We start from the raw sequence: 16,746 nt of genomic DNA on the forward strand, positions 1-16,746 counted from the left end.
AGGTGGGCACAGGACAATCTCTGAGGCCCTCTCACTAGCCAATCTAGACTAGCTGATGGGCTCCAGGCTAATGAGAGAGACGGTCTCAGGGGAAGTAGATGACATTATGAAGATGACATTGGAGTTGTCTTCTGACTGGCACATGCACACACATACACCTGCACACTAGTGAATACTCAATCACATGAATACGGCATATCAGTGAACACGCATGCACACGACAACAGCAATGACAACAACTGGATCTGAGGAATGTAGGTTCCATGAAGGAATTGTGGGTAAGTTCTGCGAGGTTCCAAAGAGCAGGCCCCGGGTATCTGGAGATATCAGCAAAGCTCTTGGGAACTAGAGGCATTGAGAAAGGCCTTGAAAGATGAACTAGGCTGGACAGGTGAAACAGAACATTCCAAGTGGCCAAATGAAGCGCAGGAAGGCTCAGGGCGGGGAAGGCACTGAGTACAAGCAGTACACTCAAAGAGCCTAGGCTGCGCAGGGGAGGAGATGCAGGGCCAGAGGCTCAGGGTGCTGAGGAGCGTTCTCCAGCAGGGGTGTCTGGGAGCCACGGCAGGTTGCGGGAGAGCAGAGACAGAGAGGTGCTTAGAAAGGTGGTGCCTGAGGCTGTCCGGCCGAGCCCCTCGGTGCGTTTGTGGGTCTGCATCTCACAAGGACCCGCTTTTCTCTTGCCACCAAGGCTCTTGCTGAAATGCTGAAAGTGAACAAGGTGTTGAAGACACTGAACGTGGAGTCCAACTTCATCTCCGGAGCTGGGATCCTGCGCCTGGTGGAAGCTCTCCTCCACAACACTTCTCTGGTCGAACTGAAAATCGATAACCAGGTGAGTGGGGCAGCGGTCTGCTCGTGCTGTTCCACACACAGGGGAGTGAGCACCTGCCCGCAGGTCGCTAGGCAGAGCAAAGGACACTGATGGTAGATGCCCCAGAGCCCACCGTGTTCCTGTCCAGACCCTCCTTCATTCTGCCTTCTTTCTTACTAGTCACGTGCTCTGCCAACTTCTTTGTGTCCCTAGTGACGGGGCCTCCTCAGCACCAGCCTTATGCCTTGGCTTTGAGAATGTCCTTTCTTAGTCCCAGAATGAAGGGACTTCCTTCCAAGCTCTGCATGTAGCCTCAGCTGCTCTGCAGAGGAACCCAAGACACGGGGTACACAGATCCCACAGACCATGGGGCTCTTCACCAGGAACGCCCCTCAGTCTTTCCATTTGATGTGGCTTCCAAGTCTCCTCCCCGTTGCACCTCCTTTCTGGGTGGCTCTGTCTTTAGCCTGGGGAGCTGGCTCCTGTTTCTCTGAGTTCTGTGGTTTAATCATTTCTTCTGGGACAACTCTTTTGGTCTTGGTTGTCTAAGAGAAAGGTAATAACCAGAATTGCACGCAGCAATAACTTGGATGTTAGGCAGCTGTGGGTTGCTGTGGAGGTGGGCGGCTCGGTGCTACAGTGTGCCTCTCATCTCTTATCTTCACTGTAGGACTCTCAGTGCTCTGTGTGCCCATCTCTGATCTTCACACCATTCCCCCAGAGGATGTGGGTGTGGCCAGCCTCTGCTAAAAGAGGCTAAGAAATGGTGATTCAGTACCTAAGAGGCAAGATTGGCATCCATATCTTCCAACCCCCAAGTCCACTCTATCCATGACTGCACAGTGCTTCCTAGACTAAGTCACTACCTTCTTTACAGATGGGGAACTCAGGGATTTTCCCTGTAGGAGAAAATATGGCTGAGTGGTTGCATATGTATGCAAGGGAAGATCAGAAAGTGTCTTAGACTTTTACTGCTGTGAACAGACACCATGGCCAAGGCAACTCTCATAAGGACAGCATTTAATTGGGGCTGGTTTACAGGTTCAGAGATTCAGTCCATCATCAAGGTGGGAACATGGCAGCATCTAGACAGGCATGGTGCAGGAGGAGCTGAGAGTTCTACATCTGAAGGCTGCTAGCAGAATACTGGCTTCCAGCCACCTAGGATGAGGGTCTTAAAGGCCACACTCACAATGACACACCTACTCCAACAAGGCCACACCTTCTGATAGTGCCACTCCCCTGGGCCAAGCATTTACAAACCATATCAGAAGGTAACACTGTAAAATTATTGTGCCCAAGCAAGACCATAAGTAACCCTCTTATCGCAAAACATGGCAGACAGAAAGTGCTTAGAACATAAATGTATAGATCAATCACTCCAGGCTCATGACCCTGTCTCAGGCAAAACTAAGCATCACCCGCCTCCAGAGGCCTCAGGCCTCGCCATCTGAGCCATGGCTTTTGGAAACTTCCCAGTTTTCTCCTCCTCCTGCCCCTGCTCCCAGGCCATAGCCTTCTGGAACATGCTATGCTCACGTGCCCGTTCCCTGCCTAGAAAGACCTCTTGCTTTGGGTGACTTTGTGCCTCGCAGAGTGCGCTAAAGCATCCAGGAGCAGATGCTTTAGGGCAATGTGTTCATCTCTGCCTGGCTGCACCTCAGCGATGTGCTTGGCCGGTCAGCCTTGAATCGCCCTGGCAAGCAGGAGTATAGAAGACTCTGGGAAGTGGTAGATACTACATACGCCTTCCCTCCCTCCCTTCTTTCTTTCCTCTTCTGTTTTTTTTAAAGAGCCATTACACCTTATGAAAGGCTTTTATGAAGAGAATGTCAGGAGAAGGTAGAGACCTTCTCCTCTTAGCCTCATAACTCCTCTAAGCCTTTCTACCTGGAGAGAAATAGATGCTCCCTCCGGTCCTCCACCTTGTGGCTTCCCCATGAGCTTCTTGGGAGATGCTGCTGTGTCCAGGTCATTTCCTTATCCTAGTTCCCAGCCTGGGACCTGGGCCTCAGGGTACTTGGTAAGCAAACGTGTCCAGGATGGTTAAGTATCCTGTTCCCGCCGGGCGGTGGTGGCACATGCCTGTAATCCCAGCACTCTGGGAGGCAGAGGCAGGTGGATTTCTGAGTTTGAGGCCAGCCTGGTCTACAGAGTGAGTTCCAGGACAGCCAGGGCTACACAGAGAAACCCTGTCTCGAAAAAAACAAATCCAAAGTATCCTGTTCCCTGTACAGTGAGAGGAGCCCAGAGAAAAGCTCTGCAAGCTTATACATGAGAGAGAGAGAGAGAGAGAGAGAGAGAGAGAGAGAGAGAGAGAGAGAGAGAGAGAGAGAGAGAGAACACATCACTAATTCATATAAAAAGGCAGCGTGAGCCAGCAGTCTTCTTGTCATGTACGTTTGCTGCGGGGTTGCACCTCTCATAGAGTTGCACCGGGCATCTCTCATATGCTGGTAGCCTTGATGCTATGTTGACCCCGCCCGTCTCTGCCCTGTCCCTTGGCCATTGCTGATTCTGATCCCCTGAAGGTGAGAAAGGCAGAGCAGATGGATCACAGCCTGTATCAGCACCACCACCACCCCCAGTTTGGCTATTCCTGTGACTTCTGTCCTGGCCAGGAAGGAGTCAGAGTCTACACTGCATCAGCTAGCCAAGGATGGTTGGAACAACAGCCTCGGCCACTGAAGTGGTAGCTGACAGCAAGGTGCCCGCCTTCCCTGATCAGCTACGTCCCACCTTTGCTCCAGGACCCAAGACAGAGCTTGTGCTCATCCTTGGCCTGGCCCTGGCCAAACACCCTGGCATAAGAACATTCCCTCAGCCTCAGTTTCCCCTCTTGTAAATGAGGAAAATGAACAACTCTTCTCCTAAGGAGCTTACAGATCTGACATCATCGGTAACTTTTAGAATTGCTATGCAGGTTGTCTGGGAGTCTCACTCACTACCCAGAGGGCGAGTATTGACCCTGGCTGCTTGAGGTCCCTGTTCTCACTCGATGCTCACCCTGTCAGTGACTCTAATGGCCACACGGACTGTGTCACTTACCTAAGGTTACACGCAGACAGAGGAAGATCCTAGCTCAGCAGCTCAGCTCTGTGTGACTTTAAAGCCCACACACAGTGCCTGTGGCATCCTTGAAATAACTGTGGCTTTTGTGAACCTACCTGGTCTTTCTCTTCCATTTTGTCCCCCTGGGCATGCTAGACTCTGGGAAAATGAGGCTCCACCTGAGCCCTCCTAGAAAGCCACACTGGGTAGGAGGAGAGTCAGGTGCAGAAATGACCTTTGTATGAGGTGCTCCCTTACCAGATGGGGTGGGGATGGGGGAGAGCCAGTTGAGGGGATACCCATAGTCAAAAACTGGTGAGGGAGGGTGTCAGGAAGAAGAAAACATCAGAATAAACCCTGCGTGGAAAATGTCTCAAAGGGAAAAAAGAAGTGGGGGCACCCAGAAGAAAAAGTAGAACTTGGAGTCCATCCGGGTAGGATTTTGGGGCCCCAGAAGAGGCCTGTGGGGATTAAGAGGCAAAGGGTCTTGTGGGTAAGGCTGTAGACTCTGCTCTGGCAAGACAGCCAGTGGCTACACAGGAATGACCAGGAGTGAGGAGAAGGCCAAGGGCAGGAGGCCAGCAGAAGCTACAGCCAAGCCTCTGGCCCTTGGATGCCACTCCTGCCTAACTGGGGTCCTCAGGCTGGAACAGGGCCTGCGAGGAAGGGCTGAGAGGAAGAGGACAGGCTTCCGTTTGGAGGCTTCGCTGGTTCAGGTTCAGGGAGGGACCATGTGTGTGCTACAGTGTGTCCTAGGAGCCCTGGACAAACAGTTGTCTCCTCATGGTGGCCTGGGTCAGAGGGAGGGACCAGGAGGAGGTGACAAGTGGCACTGATTTATCCCTCCTCCTTGGTTCATCACCGAGGTCCTTGAAGGCCAGAGTGTTTGCCTCAGTCCTTGGAACTGCAACCTGTGTTGAGAGACTCTCCTTCTTTCTCCTTTTACGGCCAAAGAGAGGGACTTGGGGCATTCTACCCAGGGTGACATGGATTCTGAGGCAACCGGTTTGTTTACTCAGTGCTTCCCTTATCTCCAGGCAATGTTCTGCTTCTGCCCAAAACTGCCCAACGCCCGTCCGGCAAGGGTGGGGAGCAGCCTCGGGAGGCCTGGCTGGGCTGACAAGCCCTGAGTCTCTCATCAGCTCTCCTTTACAGGTGGGGAAATTGAGGGCCTGAGGAGCGGGGCTTGCTGTAGTCACAGGCCATCGTACAAGCCAGAGCTGGGTTGGAATGTCAGCATGCAGGCTGTACGCTGGAGAGAAAAGCTTTACCTGGCCAGTGAAGTAGACTCTAAGCACACAGCGTGCCTGGAGACCCCCATCTCCACTGTACTGCCCTGCCCCCAGCACTGTTCTGCTTCCTGATTCTCCCCTTGCCCCCCAACAGCAATGCACCCAGCAGCCAGTCCCTCCCCAGTCCTCCAGAGTTCCTCAGAACAGACAAGCCCTGGAAACATGACCACTCCAACTGAGGGTGTGCTCCCCACCTGGGAGTATTGATTACAGGTCCCACGTTCCCCTCCACTGGTGACAGGGAGGCTGCTTGCTATTTTGAACAGAAGCCATAGGAAATGGATTGAGCGTTCATGCATGTTGTTTTTCCAAGTTAATTTATTTGTGTCTGGTTTTTCTCTAATTCAACACTGTCTGGGAGTACATCTGTTATCTATAGCTATATAACAAATGACCCCAAAGCTTAGCCTCAGAGCTCCGGGATAAACCAACACTCGACAAATGTGCTCAGTTTCCAAGGCACAGGAATCCGGGGCAGCTGCGCTGGCGAACTTCCCCCTAGAACATGCAATTCAAGGCAAAGAAGAAGAAAGTCCCAACTGTTTCGATGGCCCAGCCTCGGAATGTGAACCAAGTCTAGTCTTATACTTTCTTTCAGAAGGGAGTCGGTAGGCACAGCACACACTCAGGAGGAGGTGCACTAGGCTCTCTACCTTTTGAGGGAGGCAGACCATGGAATTTTTCAGGTCTATTTTTTATTAATTCTTTGGTAATTTCGTATAACATATTCTGATCAAATTCACACCTAACTCCTCCCAGGTCCATTCTCTACCCACACCTAGTGGGACCCTGTCTCAAAAGATAAAATATTTATATATAACCTACCAAAACCAGTTTGTGTTGCCTGTACCCTCATGAAAAGGGCCGTCCCCTGTAGTGTGCTCTGCCTGTCAGGGCAGCACCCATAAAGAAAACTGACTCTCTTTTCCCTCGGACATCAACCATCAATAGCTCCTCAGTAGAGTTGAGCGCAGTCCCTCCTCCCCCAAGCCCGATTGCTGGCTGGCTTGATCTTGTGCAGGTCTTGTGCAGGCAGGCAGGGCTGCTGTGAGTCCATGGCTTCAGGAGGCTTGTCACATCCAGATGACAGTGTTTTGCTCCAGTCCTCCCGACCGCTGGCTCTCACCATCTTTCTGTTCCCTCTTCCGTGCGGGTCCCTGAGCCTTGCGGCAGGATCCAGGGGTTCCGTCTGTGGCTGAGCACTCTGTGACACTTATTCGCCATATTTTGGCTGGTTCCAAGTTTCTGCATTACCCACCATCTACTGCACAAAGAAACTTCTCTATTGTGGTATGGAAACTGTACTAATCCATGGGTAGGAAGATACAAGCGTAGAGGGCAGTTCAATACTGTGCCCATTTAGCAGAATAATAGCAGTAGAGTCACCTTTGGGTTCTGGGAGCTCACCCACCATGGCCAGATTCACAGCACCAGGTATGCATTTCCTCCCATGGGATGGACCTTAAATCCAATCAGAGAGCAGCTGGCTACCCGCAGCATTTGAGACTGTTATCGGACCCATCTTGCCAGGACAGGCCTCATAGCTGCACAAGACTGTTGACTCCCCAACCCTTCAGCAGCCTTTGCAGCACTTCTAAGTATTATGAATGCTTGCCTATGCGAAAGAATCTGCCTGGTCAGTACCAACTCGACTTCCCCATGTCCTGTGACCAACCCGTGTTGAGTTTGGCCTTACCGTCACATTCTGGTGGTATATAAGCAATAGCCTATATTGTTTGGGAGCGTCTCTGAGACACCCCTGAACAAATCTTAAAGGGAGGTACTTCACATCTGGCCCTGGGGTTTTTATTCGGCAGTGGCATCTGGGACAAGCATTCTCATGTGATTCCCCCCCCCCCAAATATACTTTATGTTAGTTATCCCTCCCCATTTCTCTCTGCAGACTACTTTAAATCACTGTCATACATGTCCCCTGCACTAGTCTGTGTTGTAGCATTTTGGCAAGAAAGACCTTTCTAATCGGTAGCGCTACCCCAGGACAAGGCAGGTGTCTCTCAAGGGGTCAGCTTCCTCCCCAGAGTTGTGTCGGCAGAGCAGAGAATTGGCAGCTTGCCAAGTGAATGATGCGTACCCCAGTGAGATACAGCATATGACTCTGGTGTTGGCCAAGTACTTCCAAGACACCTTCCTGATGATGTCTTTTCTTTCTTTTCTTCCTTCTTCAGTTTTTTGAGACTAAGTATATAGTCTCACTATACCGTTTTGGTTGTCCTGGAATCCACTATGGCTGGCCTTGAACTCACAGAGATCTGCTCACCTCTGCCTCCCAGGGGTTGAGACTATGTATCTTCAAGTGCTCCAGTTACACATGTCCTCTAGGTCACAATAAAGTGGACTGTCAAATTAGCGAAGGGAATGGTCTGACATCCCGGGTCTCAGCCACCAGGTCCTCCAACCCCTGAGGCATTTGTTATATTCTCATCAGACTGAAAAGCCTGTCACCATAAGTAGGAGAGGACGTAAGCTACTACAGCCAAAGTGTGCCTCCCTCTCAACCCAACTATAGCCGACTATAGAATAACCTCTCTTCTCCTGCAGAGTCCACCTCACTGCCCTGTATAGCACGAGGTGTGGACGCAGATAGCCGTCTACACTGCAGCATCTCAGGGGCATCCCAAGAAACAGTTAAAAAGCAAGGTGGTGCTTCTAGCTTGGGGAGATTCTGCAAAACAGTAAACGAAACAGGAAGTTGCAGAAAATAAATATGATATAAATCTATTTAAGGGGAAAAGGGCAACTAGACAGCCTAGCCCTGTCTATTTATGCCATGCCTTTTAGGCCCAGAAGCGTAGCCATGGGCCATGGTGTGTGTTGGGGGTGGGGTGGGGGGGTGGTACATCCACAAACGGGAGTGATAGCAGGGGGCTGATATGAAGGAAGGCTCCGCTTCTCTCCATCCAATCATTTGAATGTTAAAAATGAGATTAATTTGTCCACAGGTGATTTATTTAATCCTCCAGTGCATCTGGAAGGAGGCCAGAGCTCTTCGCTGCCCAAACTCTGCCAGCTCAGACCCGGCAGCGCAGCCCCGCCCTCTCCCTTGGGGCTTCTGCCTTTTGCCCACTGTCAAAGTCTGAGGTCACTCTTTTTATTCCACCCAAGCAAGTTATTCATAGTAGGGCCACGGCCCACAGCCCCATGGGGTTTTAGAGGTCATGAGGCCCTGGCCTTCCCCACTAATGATGCTCAAGAAGCTCTAGAAGGAGGCAGCTACCTTCTATGTAGATGCCTCCTCCCTCACTGGACAGTCCCTTTGCCGCATAACTCTCAATGTATGTGTCTATACACATACACATACCTGGTGCCCATGGAGGCCAGACTCAATGTCTATGTGTATGTGCATGTGTGTGGGGGCGTGCATATAAAAGTACATCTGCCTGTGCACTCGTGTGAACCCAGAGGTCAGCACCAGCTGTCTCTCTATTGCTCTGTATCTTTTGAGGCAGGGTTTCTTCCTGAATCTGTAGGCATCGCTTTGGCTAGAGTAGCTGGCCTTTGAACTTTCAGGATCTGGTGGCTTCTGCCCCTCGGCACTGGGGTTCTGCGCATGCTCCTTGCGGTGTGTGGCCTTTACATCAGGGCTGGGCCTCTGAACTCATGCTTGTGCAGCAATAACTTTACACATGGGGTCATCTTCCTAGCCTGCCTTTTTACCACCACTATCCAGTTTTTAATTATGTGACAGCCTTCTATATGTTTATAATGAATAGTTGTGTTCCCGTCTCCCTACTTTCTCATGCTCCTCTGCCTTCCACTGAGATCTTTCTTTCCAACACGTCACCCTCCTGCCTTCATGTCTTCTTTCAGAGTGTGACCCCTGGGTTTAACTAGAGTTGCTTGCTAGTGTAGATGGGAACTTCTTTGAGAGTGTTCTATAAGCATAAACAATCTACATGCTGATGAAAACTAATTTATTTATTCTCACCTTCTAATGTTTGTGCTATAGGTGTCATACCAAAGGACAAATGCTAAGGTCACAAACATTTGCATCAGTGTTTTAAGAGTATCATAGTGTTAGTTCTTACTGTTAGGTCTTTGATCCGCAGGCCAGAGGAGGCCTTTGGGTGTCCTCTGTCACTCTTTATTCCTTTGAGACAGAGAGATCTTCTGGTCTCCACTCAGCACCCAGTGCTGGAGTCACAGACAAACACAGACACACATGATCACGTCTGGCTGTTTACATGGGTGCCGGGGATCTGAGCTCAGCCCTGTGCCTGTACAGTAAGCACGCTTATCCACCGAGTCACCACCTCAGCCCTCTTGGAGACACTGTGAATTAATATTGAGGAATGACTCAAGTCAAGGGTCTAAATTCATTCTTTGGCTTGTGCCACCACATGGTTTCGCTGCATTTTCTTCGTGCCCCTCTGTAAAGTAGTCTGAATAAATAGATGTTCAGGCTCCCATGTCTTCTGTTTCCTTCAGTGTCATGTCTGTCTTATGCCGCACCACAAAGTCTTAACTACCACTTGGAGTCGCTTTGAAATCAGAAGAGTTTGAGCCTTCTAACATTGTTTTGACTATCTGAGATCACTTGAATTGACATGTGATTTCTAGATCATTTTGTCTATTTCTCGGAGGAATAGGAAAAAGAAAGGAAAGTTGAAATTTTAATAAAGTATCCCACTGATGCCACGGGTCAGTTTGGTTATTAGCAGAGGCAGACTTCTGGCCTGTGAACATGGGTTGTTGGTTTTATACTTCATAGGTTTCCTGTGATGGCACTCAATGATGTCTTGTAGTTTTCAGAGTCTTTTTTATTTGTCAACATAATTCTATATATTTTGTTCTTTTTGACATTAGTACAAAGGGGCTGTTCTGAGTGCTTATCCCTACTTTGTAGACATGCAGATGTATTTTCTTTGCTGTTTTTATTTTCTATATGCTTGATGAACCTGTGTGTGTGTGTGTATGTGTGTGTGTGTGTGTATTCTCTAGATCCAAGATTATATAAGCCTGACATATATTCTCCTCTTTAGCTTAGATGTCTTTCTTTTCTTGCTCAGCTGTCTTGCCCAGGACCTCTAGAACAGTTCTGTTAGAAGCAGACAGGGTGGCATTTTCCTGATCCTGGGGAAAACTTTCTGCCTTGAGCATGCTGAATAGCAGCAGCTTTCTTTCTATGTCAGCTTCTCGGCATGACTTCACTCTTTGAGAGCTGGTAACTCTGTCCACACAACACTCAGGGCTTCCACGTGAAGAGGTAGTTTGGGTAAAACACATGTGTGATTGATAATTTGTTTTTCTTTTCCTTTTCTTTCTTTCTTTCTTTTTTTTTTTAAACCAAAGAGCCAACCTTTGGGCAACAAAGTGGAAATGGAGATCGTGAACATGTTGGAGAAAAACACAACGCTCCTCAAATTTGGCTACCACTTTACCCAGCAGGGGCCCCGGCTGCGGGCATCCAATGCTGTGATGAACAACAACGACCTTGGTGAGTGCGCCTGTATTCTGCCTTCTTATCTACCCATCCTACGAGCCCACCACACTCCAGGAGAGGCTTTCGGGGTCAAACTCCTGACTGTCAGGGGTATCACATTCTGTTCTGTGCTTATGGATGCCTCTTCCCTCCTGCCCTCTGTGAGCTGTGAGCTGCCTGCTCAGTGCCCTTCAGGACCAAGGGCAAATGCTTCTCCTGCACAGCCCAGCCCAGCACTGACTGGGCCCAGAGCTCATCCCTGAGCTCAGCATGTCAGCTAGAGGAAATGAAATGTTGGGATGCACACACTTATCTTGGGTTTGCTCCTCTTCAGAAGACCCTTCTCTAGGCCACACTGATTTCCCAAAGCTCTCAGCCAATGCCATGACCAAAAGCCAACACCATCATCAAAGCCATAGCCCAGGAGACTCCATGTGGCTCCCAGGGGAAAGTTAGAAATATGGGGTTCATATAAAAGTGAATGCAGGGCAAGCAAGCTGCTCAGTGAGAGAATATGCTCACTGAAACAGTGTTGGTGAACTGAGTTCAGTCCCTAGAACCTACAAAGTTGCCCTTTGACTTCTATATGCACATTGCAGTTTACATGCACACACAATACTAACAGTAAAAATAAGACGCAAAAGTAAGTTACATTCCCTCAGTGTTTGTTGAAGGCATCCTTTGACTCCTTTTCCTAAACAGAAAGAGGAAAAAAGTCTGTCTTGACAATGAGCTCCATCAAACACATGTACTAGTCAACAGAATGAAAGGCAACATCAGCCACCCGCTTGCTCCCACATGCCGACTATTCACGAGTCCTGGGTGGAGTTGCTTATTATTCCTGATGATGCTAAGGAGAACAGGACATGGTGTGAGATGAAGGCAGTGTGACTGACAGAGACGTGGGAGAGTCAGAAGGAGAAACAAGGCATGTACCAGCTATATTGTTAACGTGGTTAATGGTGACATTTACCCTGAGTGTCATCAACCAAGACAAACACTGTTTTCCTCAAACTCTCACAGGCTCTACCCCGGGGTTCTCTAGAACTCCCAAGATCCTGCAAATGAAAAGAGCTTAACCCTGAAGCATGGTTCAGGTGACAGTCGGAGGCTGTCTGTCGCCCATGCACATGCGCACACAATACTGATCTCCCGAAGCACACATGAAAGGCAGGCACTCACAGACCTCACCACAGAACTCAGACCTGCATATGCTTCCAATCAAGTTCTTCAACTTCAGGAACATCTGCCAAAGTGCTGGGGATACAGGCTCCTGCTCTTAAGCAGAACATAGCCTGAAGAGCTCTTTATATTGCTCCCGCCACAGGCCACTTTTTCCAGAGCCTGGAAAAATATATCTCTGTCTTGGTTTACCAATCCATTATTTAAAACAATGTAAGATCAAACATAAATATGATGCAAACTTACCACAGTACAGAAGTGATGGTGCTGACCTACTGGATGAGGCCAGGTATCAGGCCCAGTTATGATCTGGGTGTGAACCAACATTTAAAAACCCTGAGTATTACTCTGAGAAATGATAATCTCACATTTCCCCCTAGTTATAGATTGAGTATTTGATATGATACTCAGTATCCACTGTCACTTGTCTTCTCTGAATCACAGACAGAAGTTCCTTCTTTGGCAGAAAAGGTTCTCAGATGACTAACCAGGACCACTGCTGGGGTATACCAGATGACTAGTCAGGGTGCAGGGGTACATCAGAACCTTGTTGGATGAGACAGACAAGTTCTGAGACTTAGATTCCAGGCCAAAGACCCAACTCACATCACAAGCACTCCCCAACACTGATGAAGGAGTTTCAAAGCTAGAGCTGACTGGATTGTAAGCTCCCTCTCTACTTCCCTACTTAAGACTAAAGCCTGAGGTGGCTGGGAACCATGGCTTGGGTCACAGCCATTTTTAGTCACTTTTCTGAGAAACCTTGTGTGACTAGGCTGTGCTGGGTGACCTGGCGTAATAGGAAGGCTAGCTCTGGGCTATACAAAGGCTTGCCACCTTTTAGGGGAAAAGACTCAAAGGCATGCTTAAAAACTCAAGAATGCCTGCAAGCTCTGTCCAAACAGCAAGAGGAAGTGATTTATGGGGGCAGAAGCCAGTTGAGCAAACATCCTTGTGAGGAGGGTCTTTGGCCAGCCTTGAAAGAGAAAGAGGGCTAACAGACATGGTCAGGAGGTGACCCTGAAGGAGATCTAGGAAGAACTAGAGCTCAGGCCTTCTTAGGGGGGTACTTGGCCTACAGGATGGTTGTACTTTTTAGTTTTAATGTCAACTTGACACAAGCTAAAGTTGTTTGGCAACAGGGAATGTCAACCAAGGAATTGCCTCTATCAGATTGGCCTCCAGATGAGCCTGCAGGGCATTTTCTTACATGAGAGGGGTCATCATCACCCTGGGCAAATGGTTCTGGGTTGTATAGGAAAAGCAGCTAAGCAAGCCAGCGGGAGCAAGCCAGTATGCAGCGTTCCTCCATAGCCTCTGCTTCAGTTCCTGCCTACAGGTTCCTGCCCTGAGCTCCTTCCCTGACTTCCCTCAGTGATGGACTGTGATTGGACTTGGGACAAGTAAGCCAAAGACGCTTCAGTGAAGGCACGTGGGGAGCAGGAACCATGGGCTGTTTGTTGAACAGGGATGTCAAGATGAAATGACAACATTGGCCTCTAGGGACCCCAGGGGGCTGCCCGTGTAGCTGTTCCCTTGATGTTTCTCACCGGAGGATATTCTCAGTGACACAGGCCACACTCATGTTAGGTAGTCATATATGACTTCCAGTTTGAACTCCAAATGTGTACTTGTTTGCTAATTTTCATTCTGAGAACTACTTTGGATTCTAAACAGTACGATTGGCTTCTTCCTGCAAAAGAAAAATGTCCACCATCCTCCCAGCCTGGTGGCTCCCTGTTGCCATGCTGTGCTTCCCAGCTGGATGTTTTATCATGAACTCGTCCTGCTAGTCTCCGTGTACTATGGTTGTCAGTGATGCTGTGCTAGAGCACATGTGGGAAGAGAGCAGGCCTCTGTGATGTCCCTCCTGCCTCCCTCGCTCGCGGCTGGTTGAAGGCTTGGCGCTGGGTCCTCTGCAGTACTTGGGCCTGCAGGTGGGCTCTTCCTTGGGAGCCCTGAGCCCGTGCCTGCGATGGCCTATCTGGTTGCATCTTTTAGTCTTTCCCACCCTGAGCTCAAAGCAAACTGACCTGTAGATGCTTATAGAACACCGGGGTATGGTTAAAGGACAGAGCTGAGATGTAGTCACCTCTTATCCGGATGACTCCTCTCTCCTGTCTCCATGCTATTTATAGCCCAGGCCAGGCCGAGGGTGACTCTCAGGTCCTCCAAACGTGCCACCAGCACTCTTAACAAAGTCTAAACCATAGCCTCCAAGTTAGGGAGTAGTGGAGGGAGGCATGCAGAAAACACCACATTTACAAGCAGAACGTCTCTCCTTTACCATGGTCTCAGTGCCTTTCTAACAGGCACTTCCAAGAGCTAACCTCAAATCATCTTTTAATTTTTAACAATCAATTAACAACTTATAACTGTTTATATTTATGAGGTACATGTTTTAATTCAAGATTAAAAATAGAATAATTAATATCAAGTTAGCATATCTGGAGCCTCAATATTTTTCTGTGGTAAAATCAGTTGAAATGTACTTTCAATTTTAAAATGTTCAACACACCATTAGTAACTATGTACCGTATTGTGTGAAGGTCTCAAAGGAATCAAGAAAGAGCCACCTACTTCGACCACCGCCCCCCTCCCCTTCTCACTGCCCCTCCCTCTCACTATCCAGCCTCCAGTATTATCTCCTGGATGCTGACCAGATTCACCTCTGTAGCTCCTGACTCCAGCCTCCAGTCCAACCGGCCACATTTCCCTACAGCTTCCTTGCCTTCGGGTCCTGCAGATGAGCAGCTACCAGCAGCACTCTTCCCAAAGCTGACCCCTCCACTCTGCTACCTAGAGGCCTTGCTAGCTGCCGTAGCTCAGGCTCAACTCCCCAATGTGGCTCCCACGTTCCTCGACAGAAACATGGCACACACTGTGATGCACCAGGCTCTGTTCTGAACATTTCCCCTATTACCAACTGTATTACTTCCCATACGACTAACAACTGGCCATGGCTTGCTATTATCATCCCCACTTTTTAGTAAAAATGCAGGTGTGTGGTAGGAAGAACCGAGGATTGAACAAAAAGGAGTCCCTTTTCAGAGCTCTGCTCTGTACGTCATCTAGAGAGGGCTGGCTCCTTAGGACATCCTGACAAGCCATCTTCTTGCTAAGCTAAGCATCCATTCCAGGTACCCTGCGCGTCCCAGAAGTGCCCCGACAAGCTAATTTACAGACAAGACTTTCCTACCTTATGATTCTCCACCCTTTCTTCCTTCACAACCTAGTGACCTACTTTCCGCCCATCCTTAGGAAGCCTTGGCCACTCCGCCCACACACCTTACACCTCAGAGGTCTGCCAGGACGCCTGTAATCTTCTGTCAGGGCTGCTCACTGCTTGTATCTTCATCCTTGCTGCCTATGCATGGCACATGGCACCAGGCAAACGCTGACGTACATCGCTGAGTCCAGAGTGCTTCCTAAGACATGGTAGAATGCTTCGTCTGTCCAGGAGTAGTAAAGGGAGGTCAGACAATGAACGGAGATGGGTCTTGATGACTGGAGATCTCCTCTGGCTCTGCTAATAAACAAGGGAGCCTGTGGCTGTTGCCATGGTGAACAAGGGGATTTTATTTTTTTTAAGTAACAAGTATGTTGAGTCAGAGACCTAGCTTCAACTCCAAGTCACTTGTTAGAACTTTTATGGTAGGTGGCTTCCCCCTCTTGGTCCATCATCAAAATGGAAACATACCACCTGAGGACATGGGTGTCCCTTTCTGTAAATGCCAATTCTTAACAACCATGCCCTCAGATCTAGCCTCATGTAGACAAGAAGGAAGAGGAGTGGAATCCATCCCTCCCACCTTTTGCCTCCCCAACCTGGTCTCCTCCTGTGCTTTCCATCAAAGGCCACTGTCTAAGGTTGCAGTCCTATGGCTTTCTTCTCTAACAGAGGAGAGCCGATCCTGTGAGGATCAGATGAGACATGGACATGTAACCAAACTACTGAGAAGCACTTGGCTGAAACTCACATAACAAGTCCTAGCTCTGTCTGATTCTAGCTTTGTTTTTTATCTGAGACAGTTTCATGCACCGAGTCTGGTCTTGAACTTGCTATGTTGCAGAGACTAGCCTTGAACTCTTGATGCTCTTACGTTCACCTCCCATGTGCTAGGATCACAGGGGTGTACTATCACACTGTTTATCACTAGATTTTTTTTTTTTTTTTTGCTTTAAGCAAAAATCATGTCCTTACTATCATTTCCTTTTCTGTGAAATGCAAATAACAACATGAGGAGTCCAGAGCCTTTAGAGGGGCTTCTGTTCAAATCCTGGTGCTACATGTAAGTGGATGACTATCTACCATAGTCTGGAAAGGTAAAGGTAGCACACAGACATGCTTGCACAGTTAATGTTGGTTGATGGGCTCATTTGTAGAAACTGTACATCTGTACAAGACTCTTCTGTCCTTTGGATTTTGTTTTTGTTCCTGTACGGAGTCCCAAACTGTGTGACACAGTTAGTCACCTTCAGGAATGGGGCTAGATGGTGCCTTCCTTCCATATAGCTACCTATCCTGGTTTGCATTCCTCCTTCTGACCTGGGATGAGAGGAGAGTGTAGGGACCCACACTGGGCATCTGTGAGTCTCTGACCCACCTCCAGCTCTCAGCCACACCTTCACGACACACCCACCCCATCTGAGTCATGGGCGAGGTGACTGGGGTGTTGCAACTCATGGGCTCTGAGCTGGTGGCTACAAACCATCTTAGCTTTCCAAGTGGAAACCATCTTAAGCTGACTGAATAGGTAGCAATGGTTAGCTGCCTCTGCCACCATCAGCAGCCCCCCCATCTCATCTATGACCTTCCTGACCTTGTGTTCTCTTGCAGTGAATATAGCCTGCTGCTTAGTCTTCATCTGCCAACACAAGCTCCCTCTCACTGGACCAAAGGGCTCAGCCTAGCCATTCACTAAGCTTTACCTCCTATCTGCAACTTCCTGGCTCATATTTCCCTG

General features: G+C 49.0%; 1 protein-coding gene across 3 annotated transcripts in view; it reads left to right on the forward strand.

The window, feature by feature from the left end:
* Positions 1–16,746, forward strand: part of Tmod1 (tropomodulin 1) — a 71,102-nt gene that overhangs the window by 52,348 nt on the left and 2,008 nt on the right. For all 3 annotated transcript variants that reach the window (XM_052176440.1, XM_052176439.1, XM_052176441.1), the window contains 2 exons: positions 692–835; positions 10,468–10,612. In XM_052176440.1, the coding sequence (XP_052032400.1) occupies positions 692–835; positions 10,468–10,612 (289 nt within the window). The remainder of the gene's footprint in view (positions 1–691; positions 836–10,467; positions 10,613–16,746) is intronic.

This window comes from Apodemus sylvaticus, chromosome 3, assembly GCF_947179515.1.
Source record: "Apodemus sylvaticus chromosome 3, mApoSyl1.1, whole genome shotgun sequence".
Taxonomy (NCBI): domain Eukaryota; kingdom Metazoa; phylum Chordata; class Mammalia; order Rodentia; family Muridae; genus Apodemus; species Apodemus sylvaticus.